This window comes from Peromyscus maniculatus, chromosome 2, assembly GCF_049852395.1.
Source record: "Peromyscus maniculatus bairdii isolate BWxNUB_F1_BW_parent chromosome 2, HU_Pman_BW_mat_3.1, whole genome shotgun sequence".
Classification (NCBI taxonomy): domain Eukaryota; kingdom Metazoa; phylum Chordata; class Mammalia; order Rodentia; family Cricetidae; genus Peromyscus; species Peromyscus maniculatus.
The window spans coordinates 67,761,939-67,774,136 of record NC_134853.1 but is presented as its reverse complement, the minus strand read 5'-3'; the positions used below and the strand labels follow the sequence as shown (position 1 = coordinate 67,774,136).

Here is a 12,198-nt window from a genome sequence, read left to right as displayed (position 1 = left end):
AGGCTTCGCGGGTGCCCGAGCATCGAGAGCTGCGGCTAGAGCAGCTTCCTGAAGTCTGCGCGACCATAGAGCGCGGGCCCAGGGCGCCGCCGGCGGGTGGGGGACGTTTCCAGGACGGAAGTGGACCAGAGTGTCGAAGGGAGGGCGAGGCCGGAGCCCCAGTGCAACCCAGAGAATCCAGAGCGGGTAGCGGGCCGGCGGGCGGGGCGCAGAGCCGGGCAGCGCAGGTAGGCCAGGCGGGCCGCGCCGGAGCGTCTAGGTGGGGCTGCGGGCACAGGCCAGCCCGGGAAGCGGCGGGCGGGGCCCCGATCCTCCTGCATATCCTGTGTCCGGTCCGGTCCTGTTGGGGAGGTCAGCGTCCAGCGCGTTTCGTTTCGGGTTTGGAATGAAGCTAGCCGTGGTGCGAGAGGCAGGCCCCTTTCGTGGGAGCGGGCAGGTCTCTTGTCTCTGCTAGGTTTGGGGGAGGGTGAGGGCTGGGGTGGCAGTGAGGCGCTGGGCGGGGATGGCCTTTGGTGTTAGCAGATAGTGAGTATGTGGTTAGGAAAGCTTTGGGTGAGTTTGGGATTAGGTCGGGTTTAGGAGGCAAGGTAGAAGTTATGAAGCTGGACTCAATTTTAAGCATTAGCTTCATGAGTCAAGTCTGTTTGGTGTAGGTGACATTTAGATTGAGGTCATTATTTTGTTCTCTGGAAATGACCAGCATAAATCAGAGTACAGGATCAGGTTAAGGATCAACAACAGGAATTGGCTTAGAAGCCCGTTTTAGGGATTAAAGGCCATTGTCATGGTTAATATTAAGAATGAACAGTGAAAAGGTGAATTAGGAAGCAATTTTAGAAAGAAGCTTTAGTGGAGGGATGTAGGCTTAAAAATAAAAGCTAGATTAGTACGAGTGTCTGCCATGAAAGGGATGAGTGTCAAAGTATGGGGAATTAGGAAACCAATTAAAGTCAGGGTTAATGTTAGGAATTGTGACAGCATCGGGGTCAAGGTTGCAGCTACAGTTGAACAGGTAAAAGCGGGAGAGGTTGGCGGCAAGTCACTGCCTTTGTTTTGTGGTGAGGTCCCTTATTCCTGAGTAACCACAGAGGCTTCTTTTACCCAGAGCCGACAGGCTAACTTCAGGCCACAGTCCTGGGCTTCAGCTAGAACTACTGACGCCTGGGACTCCGCTTTCTTTATTCTGCTACCTAACCCCCAAGACTTCCTGAAGCCACCATGGCTGGAGGCAGGGATTTCTGGACTGTGCTGTTTACTAGGTGGAAGGTGGGAAGTGGAGAGACGAGGTCTAGGCCGAAGTGGGGAAGACTAGGAAAGAGGAGGCGGGAGACTGAGGGGGAAGCTGACCAAGGAAACACTGTTTCCACTGAGTTGTGACAGTTTAACCATACAGCTTCATTGCCCTCTGTCAGTCTCTGGTCCCTGGCCCTACACTGCCCACCCTCTGTACTTCCTTATAGATCCTTTCCTGGCCTTGAGCTTTTCCCTGTTGTCCATCTTAGCTGTCCATTCCCATCCTCTTTCCCCATCTCTTCATCCACACATCCTGCTTTAGTTCCCATTACCCAGATCTGAGCTTTTCCATCATCATAAAGCACTTTCTCCTACCTGCACACCCCCCGGTCAGCTGCTGACACCCTCCCCCCAGCTTTTGCTGGGTGTCCCCCTAGTTCCTGAGTCCCCTTTAACTTCTAGGTCCAGCTGTAGGTCCCCTTCCCCCACTCCCCAACGGAAAAGAGGAAGTGATACCCAAAGAGGAAATTGGGTCTTACTGATCCCACGCCCAGCCAGGCCACTGACCACACTCCCATGTCACTGCCGGCTTGACCCTGCCGCTGACCACAGTACTGTCCCCTACCCAACCTGATTCAGCCGCGGGCTCTACCCCATGCTGCCCCTCCCAACCCCAGCATTGCTTAGACACCGCCAGTGTCCTGTCACTACCCCAGCCCCAGCCTAATTTAGCCACTTACCACATCCCTAGCTCGTCTAAAACGCCTGACCTGGCCTCTGACCTCACTCTGTCATTCCCCAGCTTAGTCACCATCCATGGAATCATTCATCTGGTTCAGATGCTCAGCACATGTCTCGTTCCTGCCATCACCTCCCCCTGTCATCCCCAGTGGCGGTCTGATGTAGTCAGTAGCTCCACCCATCTGCCTCTTCCTACACATCCTATCGCATCCCATCCCTCTTCCCCCAGCTCATCCCACCTTCCCATCCTGATCGAATCCCATCCCCTTCCCTAGTCGCATTACTTAATGAAGCTGTCCCGTTAACAAATGGCTCCTGGTCATAGGAGGCTGACTTGGGGCTCAGGTTTCTGGGAGTTGAGGCTCATTGGTTCTACTGTCTGTTCTACTTTTCCTCTGAATGGCAGCTTCCTCTCCACACAGCTTTAACTCTGCCTTCATTAGCTCTTTTACTAATAACAGTCTCCTAACCTGGCCCCAAAGTTGCCCTAAAATCCAGTTCTGGGGATGTCCCCGCTCAGAGTTCCTTGACCTCCTGTTCCCCTCCGGGCAGTTCAGTTCCTCCTGCTCTTGGCTCAGCGTTTGCCTTCCCATCTTAACCCTGACTTCCCCACCCCTTGCAGGTACCCTGCGCTTCAGCCAGCTTGCCTACTCACTTTCCTGAATGTTCCTCCACGATTTCCTGCCTCTCCACCTTTGCTAATGCTATTCTCTCTGCCTGGATGCTACCTTTGCCTCATCTTCGACTGACCTAAAGGAGAGAGCTTGGGCTTTGGAGTCAGAGAGACCTGGGTTCGAATCTTGGCTTCACAACTTACTATTTGGACAAGTCCTTTGGGAAAGTATTTAACATTCTGGAGCCTCGGTTTCCTCATCTGTAAAAATGGAAGTGATGACACCTACCTTGCAGGGTTGTTGTAAGGATTGACTGAAATTATGTATGCAATGCAATTAACATATAGTCAATAAATGGCACATCGCTATTGCTTCTCATTATCTTCATGTTTTTAAAATCCTAACTGCAAATGATACCTTTCGGGAATGCTTTTGGGTCCCACTTCCCTAACCTAAAGGGATCCCTTTTCTGAGCATACACATTCTGGCTCTATTTACATCCTGCCCTCTGTTGTAACTCTGTATTTAGCTTATCCACCCACCTGGAAGGCTGGCAACCTACGGAAAGCAAAGTCTAGGTCTTACTCATCTTGGTTCTCAGCCACTGAGAGTTTGGCCCAGGGCCTTCCCGCAACGGGCCCTCCAAAGAATGCATAGAGGGAAATGTGTGCACAATGGAAGGCGAGCTGCGGGAACCTGGGCACTGGGGCCTGGTGCGCGGGTGAGAAGCTGTGTGGGTGGGTGGGTGGTACCTACAAGAAGATAGATCTTTTGTAGGGGCTGTGAGGCCGAGATAAGGTCTGTGTACAGACAGCGTAAGTAGCTTTGTGGGAAAGAGTCGTGTGTGTAGGCTAAGGTGCCTTGCTGGAGAATGAGTATGCCTGTATGGATAGGAAGACCCTATGGTGGAGGAAGTCAGGTCCAGCCCATCAGCTGCCCAGTCCAGCCTTAAATGAGCCTCCCGCAGCAGCCCGAGGCCGGATGTGTCAGTCTCACCCACAAACCCCTCCCCCTCCCAGCGGTTGAGGACTCAGAGGCCAAATTTGGTAACAGACTGAGTGTTATTCCCCCAACCCTCGTACATTCTGACTGTCTTCAGCTCGCTCTCTCCTTTTGTCCCCTTTGTACCTCCCTGTCTTTCTCTCGTTCCCTCTCGTAGGTACCTGTACTGATGATATTCTCCATGTCCCCCCAAATTCCTTAGCCCTAGTATACTTGCATTCCATTCCTTGCTGGGTTCTGACCTCCTGTCCTCCACTCCCCCCCTCCAGTTGCCCAACGCCTCTGGAATGCATCTCAGGAATGTATTGAGGGAGGAGGAGTTCTCTGGGAGGGGGACATGGAGGGGGTGTTGTCGCTGTTCATAAAACATGATAGAAGGGGGCCAGGGTTCTCAGATCAGGACAGGAAGCAGATAGCTTCTACTCACGCTTCCAAGGATCTTGTCTGCCACTAGTCCAAACTCAGTGTCCAATTCCTTGACTTCCCTTCACGCTCAATTAATTGTGTGGATAACTACTTAGAACGGTCTGGAAGTTAGGGCAGGCATGACTCAACTCTCTTATCAGGGTCTTACCAGAGGAAGAAGTGGGTATCCATATGTCCGGAGGAAATGAGGCGGAGGGGCATGCATGCAGCTTCAGCTTAGGCTGAAGGGTCCTTTCAGTCCTGCTCCGGCTCCTCGGACTCCTGCTTCTCTGACAGCCAGGTCTGTCCCACTACTGGGAAAGGTTCCCTGGGAATAAGGAGAGGGCAGAGAGCTGGGGCCGAAGGGCTGGGAGGGTCCTCTCGTCTGGGTAAAGATGGAGAGCAAGCTATGCCACTTTGCTTCTGCAATCCTGGCCTGTGTGTATAGTCAGAAACTTTCTCCTGGTCATTGTTCCAGCTATTTCCTACAGCTCTATCTGGTTTCTATCAAGTCTCCACTCTCCTGCTCCGTCTTTCCCAAACTCTTTATCCTCTACCCTTTCCTAACTCACCTGGTTCTCCAGTGCCTTCCCTATCGTGACACCCACCTATTTCCCAGTCTTTCCCTAGTCCTGCTTTTCCCCTTGGGCTAGCAGTTTGCCAGGTAGGGAATGGGAGGCTGCCTTCCGTCCCTTCCCTCTTAGTTAAGAGGCACTCAGTCACATACCACATTGGTTCACATCATCAGCTGCTGGGCAGGCCTGTCCTCCTTGGGCCTGTATGCAATCTGCCGTTCATAGCGCCTTCTTTAGCCCACTGACAAGTGGTGGCTGGAAGGTAGAGGCAAGGAGTTGGCTTTGCAAATGCTGAGCTGCACTGGAAGCATTGTCTGGGTACCTGGGAAAGGTGGGGACAGTCGGAGAAGGATTGATGAAGGAGAGTGTGAGACTGCGGTAAGGCTGGAGTGTCAACGTGGTCACTTAGAAGGGTCAAAAACTGAGTTTAATGGTCTGGGCACTTTGTCTGGCTTGCCTTGAACTTTCTCCTCTCAGGAAGTGTTGGCTGGGTCACTTCTGAGGTCGGTAGACAGGATCATAGTTCTGCCTTGACTGCACAGCTCCCTGGGAGGCCCTGCGTAGACCCTTCGGGTTGGAAGAGAGCAGGGACAGAAGTAGGTCTCCCTGACCACGCTAGCTACAGACTATTTGCGGGGTTCCAGAGCCCCTGGGATTCTGCATTTTGCCAAGAAGAGGGCAAAAGCTGAGGGGGAAGGTCACATGATGGGTCAGGGCAGCACTCTGAAAATCCCAGGACAGAATGGGAGACAAAGAAAAGGAAAAACACTGACCCAGGAAGAGTGGAAAACAAGCAGAGGCAGCGCTGGGAAAAGAGGAGAGCCCCAGGCACTGGGAACCAGAGAGGCGCAAATTCCAGTGGTGCAGGCGGACGGTGTCCTCAGGAGACACTACAGCTCAGGCCTGCCGTTGTACTCAGAGACCAGCCTCTCTGGGATGCCTCAGATGGCCAGGGCTGAGCCATCTGATAGCGGCAGCCTTTCACCTTTGAGATCATTCAATAGGGCAAACAATGTTACTATTTTCTCTTGTGCCGAGTCCCCTGAAAGTCCTCTCCCTGGGACTGTCTGGGGGACTCCAGTGAGAGTATACGCTAATGCTGTGACGCCACGGGCCAGGTACAGCCAGGCTGAAGAGCAGAAGCCGTCACCATGGTTGCCCTTTCGCTGAAGATCAGCATTGGGAATGTGGTGAAGACGATGCAGTTTGAGCCGTCCACCATGGTGTATGATGCCTGCCGCATGATTCGTGAGCGGATCCCAGAGGCCGTGGCTGGCCCTCGTGAGTCTGACTACCCACGTGGTGGGGGGCAGGAATCTTCCATCCCTTATTCTCGGCTCTTAGCACATTGTGTTCTAAGACTCCTCACCTCTCAGGCTTATGCTCCAGTGTCTCTTCTCCTGTTGAAGTCTAAGGAGAAAATAATATACAGAGACAGTGGTGTAACTGTTTGGCCACAGTGGCGTTTTTTTATAAGTCTAAGGTGATCCACCATCTCTTTCAGCCAGCGACTTTGGGCTATTTCTGTCAGATGATGACCCCAAAAAAGGTATATGGCTGGAGGCTGGGAAAGCTTTGGACTACTACATGCTCCGAAATGGGGTGAGTGTCTTCATCAGTGACCACTTGCGTCCTCTCCCCGACGTCTCACTAGTTTCCACACTATAATGGTCTCTGCCCCTCCTCTCTCCTCCTCCCTCATTACCAGTTCCTTCCCCAGCCCCGGGCTTTGCACACACCAGGCCCGCATACCCCCAGCGTGCCCATGTGGCTTTCAATTACAGCAGTCAAAACTCCTTTTGGATGAGCCCCATAGTCCTCCTTTCAGAAATCCACTTCCCTTCTCCTTGGCTGTGTGAAGGGAACTAGTTTAAACAGGCCCTGACTACATTTCCCGGCTCCTACAGGACACCATGGAGTACAGGAAGAAACAAAGACCCCTGAAGATCCGGATGTTAGATGGAACTGTGAAGACCATCATGGTGGATGACTCCAAGACTGTCACTGACATGCTCATGACCATCTGTGCCCGAATTGGTAAGGGTCGTTGGGAGGGCAAAGGCCTGGGCCAGGACGTCCCAACTCTGTCAAAAGGCTCTTGTGCTTGAGGAGGTAGCAAGCCATCCCCTTTCCCTAGGCATCACCAACCACGATGAGTATTCACTGGTTCGAGAGCTGATGGAAGAGAAAAAGGACGAGGGGACCGGGACCCTAAGAAAAGACAAGACCCTGTTGCGAGACGAGAAGAAGATGGAGAAACTCAAGCAGAAATTGCACACAGATGATGAGTGTAAGCAGGACCAGAAGGGTCTTTGAGAATGGAGGGGAGGGAGGGCAGCCATTTACCCTGTGCTTACCCCGAGTCATGGAACTTACATGTTGATGAGGGAAGCAGGCGTGAAGAGCTGAGAACCCAGCACGAGGCGGCACGAGGACCGCGGGGCTGGTGCTGAGGGCGCTGTCTGTGTTCCAGTGAACTGGCTGGACCATGGGCGGACACTGAGAGAGCAGGGCGTAGAGGAGCATGAGACACTGTTGCTGCGGAGAAAGTTCTTCTACTCGGACCAGAATGTGGATTCCCGGGACCCTGTGCAGCTGAACCTTCTCTACGTGCAGGTATGGAGTAGACCTGGATCGGGGGAGATGGGCAGGGCAGACGTTAACAGGGCTGTCCCTGCACCATACAACATTGGTTCCTTCTGTGTTCTCCAGGCACGAGATGACATCCTGAACGGCTCCCACCCCGTCTCCTTTGACAAGGCCTGTGAATTTGCAGGCTTCCAATGCCAGATCCAGTTTGGACCTCACAATGAGCAAAAGCACAAGGCTGGCTTCCTTGAGTAAGTGACCCACGTCCCATACCCTGTCATGGTTTGGAACCCCCTGCCATTGGGACCCAGTGGACCGGTCTGCATCCCAAGCCTTTCCCCTATTTCCTCTTCCAAGGTATGAGGATCTGACACCTACAGGTCATCATACTTCAGCCACAGTCATCCACTGTCTCCTCACTGGCCCCATCAGAGAGTGAATGCTGTTCAGTGTCTCTGCCCTGTCCCCTGTAACTTGTTTTTGTTTGTTTTAGATTCTCTGAAGAATTTGCTATATTAGCCAAAGTAAAATAGGACAACATTTCCTTGTGGGGAACATTAGATTTAAAGGTTCCCCAAATTTCATTCACTGTTATTTCTCAAGATGCAAAGACCTTAGTAAGGCCTTCTGAGTTTCCTAAGTGCATGGCCATCCTTCTAAGGAGTCTCCTCTCTTCTTGGCTCCCTCTTTCTCAGAAAACAAGGCCGCCAATTTAAGTTTCCTCTATCCCCCCCTCCCCCAAGAAGGCACAGGTCGCTCAGGAGCTCATGCTGAGTTCCCACTAGTTCAAAAGCCAGTGCAGACCAGTTTCCTCAGTCTCTCAGAGATGATGCTGTCCTAGACATTTCCTCAAACCTCTAGGCCCACATGGCCCTGATGCTATCCATCACATGCTGACCCTCCCTTTTCTGGTGTAGCCTAAAGGACTTCCTGCCCAAGGAGTATGTGAAGCAGAAGGGAGAGCGGAAGATCTTTCAGGTGAGTGGGGTAGGGGAAAGTGTCTGGGTGGCCCGGGAGCTTGGCTGCATGATTCTCCTGGCTAAGTGGCCCCCACCTCCTCTCCGTCTCTGCTCACCTGCTTCTGCTCTCCAAGCTGTTCTCCCCCCGTCTTATGCCAAGAAAGCAGAAGATTTGGATTTTAGTCCCAGTTCGTCACCAGTTTTGCTATGGAATTTCCATTTTGGTTTTGCTTTTTGTTTGAGACAGGGTCTCACTTTGTAGCCCAGGCTGGCCTCAAACGCACAGCAATCCTCTTATCTCAGCCTCCTGAGTATTGGGATAGTGGGTATGAGTTACCATGCCTGGCACAATTCAGTATTATCCTTGTGTTGTCTGTCTGGGATAATAGTGCCTGCACGGTGGAAGCCAGATAGGAGCATCCCTGGGCTATTGCACCTGAAATGACTGTGTCATCTTTTTTTCCCACTCTGAATACTCAGCCCCAAAGACCTTCTCTTTGTGAACTCTGACGATCCTGGATCCTCCTTCTTCTTAACTCCCCAGTCCCATCTCTAGAATGTCTGCAAGTTCCTTAGCTTTATTCCGTACGTTGCTCCGGCTCCTTAGCCAGCCCACATTGCATCCCCTCGTCTCTTGCATTCCTAAATCTTTCTGTGTGCCCATGATACTCTGTCACTACAGTTAACATCCCAGCTTGACTCTTCCATTGCAATACTATCCCCAGATCGCTAACTTTTCCCCATTTCCTACTTGAAGGCACACAAGAATTGTGGGCAGATGAGTGAAATTGAGGCCAAGGTACGCTATGTGAAGCTGGCCCGTTCCCTCAAGACTTACGGCGTCTCCTTCTTCCTAGTCAAGGTGGGTTCTGGCCCCTTCTTCGGGTCTTCCTTGTTTCTAACTCTTACCCTTTCCTGTCTCTCCAGACTCCTCTGACTCTGCCCTCAGTCTTTCCTACCAGTTCCCAGGAATCTAATTCTTAGAGTTTTTTTTTTTTTATTTAATTTAAATTACATGCTTTGACCATGTAAAAACCTGCCTCTTTTCAGTCCCCATCGCCGCCTCCTCCTCTCGCCAGCAGAGTCCTCTGCAGTAGGGCTTTGTCCGGGGCCTGCTCCTGACACAGTGGTTTAGCCCTCCTGGCTCCTCAGCAGCCCTTGTGGTCCAGAGCTGATCTGAGCATTTGCCTCTCATTTGACCTCTAACCCATGACACCAACTGCAACCTCTGTCTCACAGGAAAAGATGAAGGGGAAGAATAAACTCGTGCCCAGGCTGCTGGGCATCACTAAGGAGTGTGTGATGCGTGTGGACGAGAAGACGAAGGAGGTGATCCAGGAGTGGAGCCTCACCAACATCAAACGCTGGGCTGCCTCTCCCAAGAGCTTTACTCTGGTGGGTGCTGGGATTCCAACGAGGAAGGGCTTTGGGATCATCCGAGAAGAGCTAGTACAAAGGTCTTTCCTCCCTCCTTTAGGGGACTCCAGAAAAAAAGAACTGTTGTGGGAAGTGGAGGTTAGAGCAGATAGAGAAACTCAGGGGGTGGATGATGCATAAGTGGAAGAGGTGATGGATACACGCCTTAAATTCAGCAGAGGCGTGGAGAGTGTTCTTGACTTCCTGTTGCTGTGCTGAGACGCACTGCCAAGGCAGCTTACAGAAGGAAGGCTTTATTTGGGCTTATGGTTCCAGCAGGATAAGAGCCCACCGTCATCACTAGGAAATGCATTGAAGCAGTCATGGTGGCTGCTCAGTGAGCTCAGAGACCATATCTTAAACCACAAGCAGGAAGCGGGGAGCAAACCAGCAATGGCTCAAGTCTCGAAGCCTGCCCCCGATGACATCCTTTCTTTAGCAAAGTCACACCTCCTAAGCCTCTCTAAACAGCACAGCCGAGTGTTCAAATGCCTAAGACTGTGGGAGGGGGCATCTCATTCAAACTACCACAGTGGGGCTGTAAGCTCAGTGATACAGGCTTGCCTAGCATTTGTCAAGACAGGAGTTCCTGCCCAGTACCACACACACACAAAATTGGGCATGGTTGTGAGTAGAATCCCAGCACTTAGCACTCTGAGGCAAGGGGATTGCTATGAGTTGAGGCTAGCCTGGACTAATTAGTGACTAGCAGACCATCCAGGGCTATATAGATAGTATCAAAAAGAGAAGAGTAAAGTCGACAGAACATACTACGGCCAGCTGAGGATATGTGAATGTGAGGAAATGCTAATAGGAAGACACGCCTCCCTTCTTTGAGCTCCAGCTATTTACAGTAATTCTTTCCCTCTGGCTTTATAATTTTGAGCTTATAAATTGAATACTGATACCAACTTGATAGAGTGCCAGATAATGGGAATAGAAATGATAGATGCTATTTTTCCACTTTGGATCTTTTTGCCAACCTTCAAGTATGGTCATTTAATAAACAATGTCCTCCCAATTGTGTCCTCTGGGGAAGGGTAAAAGAGAACTTTTAAACGGCTTGTATCTGCAACTGTAGCAGAAAGGCCACTGCTCAGAAGAAAGTCCCCTCGAGGAAGGGAGGTCAAGAAATCAGTGGTTGAAGAAAGGTGGGCCGGCTTCCTGGAGGGTCGTTGGCATGGGCATTCACTTCGCCAGGTGGACTTGGAGCCTTTCCTCCTCCATTTCCCCCTGGGTAGAGTCTTGTCTCTTGCTCAGCCCCCTCCCCCACCTTGTCACCATAGGACTTTGGAGACTATCAGGACGGTTACTACTCAGTACAGACGACTGAAGGCGAGCAGATCGCACAGCTCATCGCCGGCTACATCGACATCATCCTTAAGAAGGTGAGCGCTGCCCCCCAGCCTGTGCACTCCTCGGCTCTGCTCCCCAGCCCCCCGCCCCCGCCCCCCGCCCCCGGCCAGCCCTCTAGAAACAGGCCCAAGGTCTAGGCCTCTTACTTAACTGCCTCAGCTCTTCTTCCCTCTTCTTCTTACAGAAAAAAAGCAAGGACCACTTTGGGCTGGAAGGAGATGAAGAGTCTACTATGTTGGAGGACTCGGTGTCTCCCAAAAAGTAGGAAGGGAGTTGGGCTGATGCCATTCCATGAGTAGGGAGAGGAAGGCTTGAGTGCAAGGAGTCACTGGGTGCTGGACATCCTTAGAATGCTTTTCTTTTCTCTCTCTTTTTAAATAAGATTTTTAATTGTGTGGGTGGGTTCAGATGCTCTCAGGCCAGAGACTTGGGTTCTGAGAACTGAATTCTAGTCCTTGCAAGAGCAGCAAGTGCTCTTAACTGCCGAGCCTTTTGTCCATCCCATAGTTCTTTCACTAGGCTCAGGCTGTAACGAGACCCTATGACACCCTAGACCAGGGGTTCTCAGCCTGTGGGTCACAGCTCCTTTGGGAGTCTCATATCAGATATCCTGCATATCAGATATTTACATTATGATTCATAACAATAGCAAAATTACAGTTATGGCCAGGCAATAGTGGCACACGCCTTTAATCTCAGCACTCAGGAGGCAGAGGCAGATGGATCTCTGTGAGTTTGAGGCCAGCCTGGGCTACAGATCAAGTTCCATGACAGCCAGGGCTACACAGAGAAACCCTGTCTCAAAAAAACAAAACAAAAACTTTCAGTTACAAAGTAGCAATGAAATGACTTTATGGTTGGGGTCACCACAGCATGAGAAACTGTATTACAGGGTCTCAGCCTTAGGAAGGTTGAGAACCACTGCTTTAGAACCTAGGTTGCAGAGGTTGTAATTGTTCATTCTGTCTCCAGGTCGACAGTCCTTCAGCAGCAGTACAACCGCGTGGGGAAGGTGGAGCACGGCTCTGTGGCTCTGCCAGCCATCATGCGCTCTGGAGCCTCCGGTCCTGAGAACTTCCAAGTGGGTAGCATGCCACCTGCCCAGCAGCAGATTACCAGTGGCCAGATGCACCGGGGACACATGCCGCCGTTGGTAAGGGTGCTCCTACCTCTGCCGTGGTTCCTGGGTCCCTCTTGCAAGTGTCACGAGTGAGCAGTGTTTTATACTCCTCTCCCTAGCCTCTGGCTTTCTCTTTTCCATCTTCCAAAAGTCCTGTTCGAGTCGCTGTTACTCTTTTCCTTGTCTTT

At 51.6% G+C, this 12,198-nt stretch overlaps 1 protein-coding gene and 1 long non-coding RNA gene across 6 annotated transcripts in view; one reads left to right on the top strand and one right to left on the bottom strand.

Annotated features, from left to right (window-relative positions):
• Positions 1–35: 35 nt before the first annotated feature.
• LOC143271835 (uncharacterized) lies at positions 36–4,297 on the bottom strand. Its single transcript, XR_013049073.1, has 2 exons — positions 4,165–4,297; positions 36–340 (listed from the first exon to the last, which is right to left on the bottom strand). It is a non-coding gene; the product is annotated as an uncharacterized LOC143271835 (long non-coding RNA).
• Positions 92–12,198, top strand: part of Tln1 (talin 1) — a 32,529-nt gene continuing 20,422 nt past the window's right edge. For 2 of the 5 annotated variants that reach the window (XM_006986007.4, XM_076564085.1), the window contains exons 1-13: positions 92–227; positions 5,689–5,851; positions 6,075–6,172; positions 6,478–6,607; positions 6,708–6,860; positions 7,044–7,186; positions 7,283–7,410; positions 8,077–8,137; positions 8,876–8,980; positions 9,358–9,513; positions 10,821–10,922; positions 11,075–11,151; positions 11,863–12,043. In XM_006986007.4, coding sequence (XP_006986069.1) covers positions 5,722–5,851; positions 6,075–6,172; positions 6,478–6,607; positions 6,708–6,860; positions 7,044–7,186; positions 7,283–7,410; positions 8,077–8,137; positions 8,876–8,980; positions 9,358–9,513; positions 10,821–10,922; positions 11,075–11,151; positions 11,863–12,043 — 1,464 coding nt within the window. In that variant the 5' untranslated portion in view covers positions 92–227; positions 5,689–5,721. Of the gene's footprint in view, positions 228–330; positions 352–4,157; positions 4,297–5,688; positions 5,852–6,074; positions 6,173–6,477; positions 6,608–6,707; positions 6,861–7,043; positions 7,187–7,282; positions 7,411–8,076; positions 8,138–8,875; positions 8,981–9,357; positions 9,514–10,820; positions 10,923–11,074; positions 11,152–11,862; positions 12,044–12,198 lie in introns of those variants that run through there. The other 3 variants (XM_076564088.1, XM_076564086.1, XM_076564087.1) reach the window with 2 other exon arrangements.